Source organism: Zeus faber, assembly GCF_960531495.2.
Source record: "Zeus faber genome assembly, chromosome: 6".
In the NCBI taxonomy this organism is placed as follows: Eukaryota; Metazoa; Chordata; class Actinopteri; order Zeiformes; family Zeidae; genus Zeus; species Zeus faber.
Window position 1 is genome coordinate 33261363 of NC_137201.1, and position 5111 is coordinate 33266473.

The 5111-nt window shown below is 45.3% G+C and overlaps 1 protein-coding gene across 1 annotated transcript in view; it reads left to right on the forward strand.

The window, feature by feature from the left end:
• The window catches only part of fbxl22 (F-box and leucine-rich repeat protein 22), an 8522-nt gene extending 5811 nt beyond the window's left edge, over positions 1-2711 (forward strand). The window contains exon 2 of the mRNA XM_080002200.1: positions 2014-2711. Coding sequence (XP_079858326.1) covers positions 2014-2368 — 355 coding nt within the window. The 3' untranslated portion in view covers positions 2369-2711. The remainder of the gene's footprint in view (positions 1-2013) is intronic.
• Positions 2712-5111: the final 2400 nt, after the last annotated feature.

Here is a 5111-nt window from a genome sequence, read left to right on the forward strand (position 1 = left end):
GAGAATCAGGGACAAACTAATCAGGCAGAGGATCAGGGTCCAGGGAATCAGGCAGAGAATCAGGGTCCAATTAATCAGGCAGAGGATCAGGATCTAATGAATCAGGAGGACAATCAGGGTCCAGGGAATCAGGCAGAGAATCAGAGTCCAGGGAATCAGGCAGATAATCAGGGACGAGCTAACCAGGCAAAGAATCAGGGTGCAGCTAATCAGGCAGAGAATCAGGGACGAACTAATCAGGAAAGGGATCAGAGTCCAAGAAATCAAGCAGATAATCAGGGTCCAGGGAATCAGGCAGAGAATCAGGGTCCAATCAATCACGCAGAGAATCAGAGACCAGGGAATTAGGCAGAGAATCGGGGTCCAGCTAATCAGACAGAGGGTCAGAGTCCAGCTAACCAGGCAGAGGGTTGGACAGAAGGTACAGGAAACAGGTGGTAGAGTCGACGCAGCAGTATCAAGGCAGTGGATACAGCAACAATCTCATAGGAAATGAGTCGGAATGACAAGGAAAGTGAAGACAGCCGGATAGATTTCTAAATGGGGTCAGGTGTGCAGTGGCAGGAATGCAGAACCACAGTGACAGACAGAGAGCGCTAGAGAGAGAGAGAGAGAGAGAGATAGAGACAGCGAGAGAGAGAGAGAGAGAGAGAGATAGAGACAGCGAGAGAGAGAGAGAGAGAGAGAGAGAGAGAGAGAGCAAGGGACAGAATGACTATAACAAAACAGGGAAAAACAAGGAACATAATAAACTTAGAACAAAACCATGACACAGACCCTGGAACTGGCTTGACAGCAGCAAACAGTTCATTTTCAGGGTTCGTGCAGAGTAGATGCAGCTTCACAGTTCAGCCTCATGTCACTCATGTTTCCATTGATTCATGGCACTGACCTGCCAAACCCCTTGAATCCTAATTACAGAGTGCGCTGCACTCTTCTCATTCCTGTTGATGTCAACACAATGCAGCTGCGAGTGTTGATAAAGCTCCCAACGGGCTCCGTGCAACAATGCCACGGTGCACGTGGATGGACCGCTCCGTCCCGCGTCTAGAGTACATTGGGACGGTACCACAGCACTCGCAGGCAACTGGAATTTGTTTGCCTCACATGTGGTAAAGCGGTAAGATTATGTAATTCTTTATGTAACCTGCGTCAGTGAACGTGAATCCCGGGTCGATGCCATCAGCTGTGTGTCTCCAAGGAAAGCACACCGAAAACATCACTGTACTGGAGACGTTCATTCGTCATGTAGAAATAATGGATATCTTATGGATAATGGATAATTTCTCAGATATGTAGAGAAACTCCCCCTGAAAAAAGGCTTTTTTTTTCTTCTGGGTTGAGGGCTTTTTTTTGTTGATCCAATGACTAATTTGTAACATAACAGTGTGGTGAGCACGTGAGAACGCCATTTAATGCAGCGTTCCGGCTCATCCTGCTTTTGTTCTGTAGGTGAATCCTCTTTTGCTCTCCCAGGCTTGAGGTTTTAATAACGGAACCGTATCCTCATTGGGATCGTGTCTGAAGAACGGATTTATGTATTAAACGTCTCTGTTGTCAGAATGGTCAAATGACTGTGTTGTGTTGTTTCCAGTGCGTTGAGACGCGGCTCATATCAAACTGAAAGCCATCAGCGAGTCGATTCAAACCCCACAGGCGATGACTGCGTCGCAATCTCCAAACAACTTAAAGGACAGGTTTGCTTTTTTTCAACCCAGGCCTTATTTCAAGTGTCGGTTCCCATCGTTTATAACAGTTGATGGCACAACCTCGTTGAATGCTTTGCCAGAAACGTAGCACTCTGCTGCAGCTTCTCACTCACATGTTCAGCGAGGTTGCGCTAGGAACATTTAGAAATGATGGGAGTTGACATTTGAAATAAGGCCTGGGTTGAAAACTAGTGAACCGATCCCCTAATGTCTGGCTGCTATACTGTGCACCCTGAGGCTCCTATTGGTTTGGTGACATCACGCGTTAACCTGATCACCAGCTGACCTTGTGCTCCTCCTCCAGGTGCCCCAACCTGCTCTCCTTGACGCTGTCCGGCTGCGGACACATCAGCGACCCGGATGTGATCGCCGTGCTGCAGAGCTGCGGGCGGCTGCGCTCGCTGCGTCTGGAGAACTGCGTCCGCATCACGGACGGTGTCCTGCGGGCCGTGGCGGCATGCGGCGGCCGCAGCCTGGCGGACCTCCGGGTGGACTTCTGTCGAAACGTCACCCGGGCGGGGCTGCGGGCGGTCAGGGAGGCGAGGCCGGACATCCGTCTAAGCGCGGAGAGGAGCGGCAGCATGATCCCTGACAGCGAGCCCGACGGCGGGCTGCAGCTCCACAGGGCTCTGCAGAAGGTCGTGCGGTTCTCCTCGTAGGGATGAAGCTGCGGCCCGCTGGACGACTACTGGCTCTGTGTTGTTGTACTTTGTTTGTTGTTTACTGTTGTTGGTTGGTTGTTGGTAGTGAACGCAGCACCAGAGGACCATGCGATTATCTGTTGTGTTTTTATAGATTTTGTATTTGGTTGAAAAGTTGAATGTAATTTTTTATCTTTTGATACTTTTTATACACACAGGTTGTTAATCACTGTTCCTTGTGAAGCCATTGTGTTTTCATTTATATTGATAGATTTTAGTGCATGCATGTATTTGCATGCACGCGAACAACATGCCTTTTAAATCAATAAACATTATACATCCACATGGCTGGATGGCAGATGTGGAATTTCATGGTTTGATTCAAACAATTACAGGATTAAAATAATAGCAGTTTGAGGTAGTTTGGTGTAACTCTAGCCGTGGTTGGTCGCACCAGCGGTATCAGGAGGGATCGTCTGAGAGTAACTGGCAGTGTGCCTGGAGTGTGAGATCCGTGTTATATAAGACTGCGGGACATATGAAAGTAGGTTGGCTGGGACCAGTGTCTGTCCTTTAATTCCATGTGACAGCCCTACATTTACATCAGCAAGTAGTTTTATTACGGCGCTGCCACTCCCTGTTCTGTGCCCACACAGTTGCAGCATGGACGTATTCCGTCACGGGAGGGCGGCCCGGTGGGGACTGTTCCTCACAAACTGTTTGAGTTGTTGAGTCTGTCACACAAAAGCAGAAATTTGAATTTCTACGATTCTCAACGGGAAGCTTTTTCCTCTTACCCCATTGGGAAAAAAAAGGTGTACAATATATGATGTAATCGTATGATCAACACGGTTCTGCTCATTCTGGGTCTGGCAAAAGGAAAGGGTGGTGTACATGTGATGTAGGATCAGATATGATTGACTGCACCACTGTTATTGATGCCTGACAGAATACAACACGTCATTTCTGTAGGACACACAGTCTTACTAGTGTCATCATGCGATGTTTCTGCCGAAAATCGAAACTGTATTGAACACTTTAATAAGGCTGTGGGCACATTTTTCCATATAGGTAAATTAATTGTCATATTGTATGATGACAACAACGAAACATTCCAAGCTCTTTAGGACCGTTACAAACAGCTTAAAACTGCCGAAAACACCAGCTGCCATGTTGAATTATTATGTCATCCATTTTATCCATTATCATATTCCGACTTCAGACGTGAATTGGAAGAAACATGAGAATAAGTAAAAGTCAGTTTAAAACCGAATTAGATGTGAGGTTCATTCTTCAACCATCCCAGTGGAGTCAAACACCATCATCTCTGAGAATTAACACCGTTTACTTTAATAGCGTCCCTTAAAGTTGTAAAACAAAGAATTGTAGGTTTTTTTAATATATTTTTTCAGTGCTGGTTCAAAAATTTATTGTAATAATTATTTTCACTTATGCCAACTTCACTGTTCTTGCATGGATATTTACAGATAAAAGGCCAGACAGCAAATCCCACTTGAAAAAAAAAATTCGTTTTTTTAAATATGACTTGTCAGTTAATTTCAGCGACCGCTCAGATTTATGTGTTGCAGGTGTTTGTGATATGGACTGAACTACATCCGCAGCCTCCGGCGCTGGAGCATGATAACGTAGGAGCGTGACTGCACCTGAGTGTCCTCCAATTTAAGAACGCCGGCTTTTAACGTTGTTACGGCTTTCAGAGGAACCAAACCCGGAGACGACCCGTAGCCAGGAGGCTTGTCCTCAGAAGAACTGAGGTTCACTCCCTGCGCCTGATGATACAGAAACCTTTAGCACACACACTTCATGCTTTCATCATTTTATTACCACCGCTCCTTTTGACTCAACCCAAATATTAACAAGGCATCATACTTCCCAACACTGCGTTTCATGTAATGTTTGATATGATACAGCAATTTATTTTTTGGTACAGTATAAATATGTCTGGCTGCACTGGGAGTTCTGTGTTTTGGATAAAGATATTTATCTTCCTTATCCCTTCAGGCTAGTTACCACATTTGACCGCTGGAAAGATAACGTCATGCTTCTAATTTAATAGAGCCCTGGTTGTAAAAAACAATCCCAAGCTTTACGATTTGTACGGATGGACAAATACTAAATGTGGGTTTAAAGTCCAAGCAAAGTGTGTGTGTTTGTTTGTGTGTTGGCTCGTCCAGAGTCCTGTAACTTTAACTTTATTTGTACAGCACCTCAAGAGCAGGGACATCACAAAATTCTTCACAGAGGTAGATAATCATAAACATACATACATATATAAAACACAATAAAAACAGAAATAAAATAGAAATAGACAAATTACACAAAGGCTAAACAAATGGGTCTAAAGCTACTTTTTGAAAGGTGTTCACAGTGTCCACAGATCTCAACTCCAAAGGGAGAGGGCTCCAAAGTTTAGTAGCCACAACCTCAAAAGCACGGTCTCCTTAATTCTAAGTCTTGATCGCGACAAACAAGCAGCAAACCCTGACCAGAGGACCTTCGAGACCTGCTGGGGACATAGGGTTGCAGTAGATTGTTAGTGTAGGCAGGTGCCTGACCATGCAGAGCTCTATAGGTGATGACAAGAACATTCAACTAGATTATGAATTTGATGGGGAGCCCATGGAGAGCAAGGTGAAAAGTCGCTGAGGCAGGTGAAAAGGGAGTTGCAGTAGTCAAGACGGGACGATATAAAAGCATCAATTTTTCCATTTCTGCTTGCGACGCAATGGGTCTGAGCTTT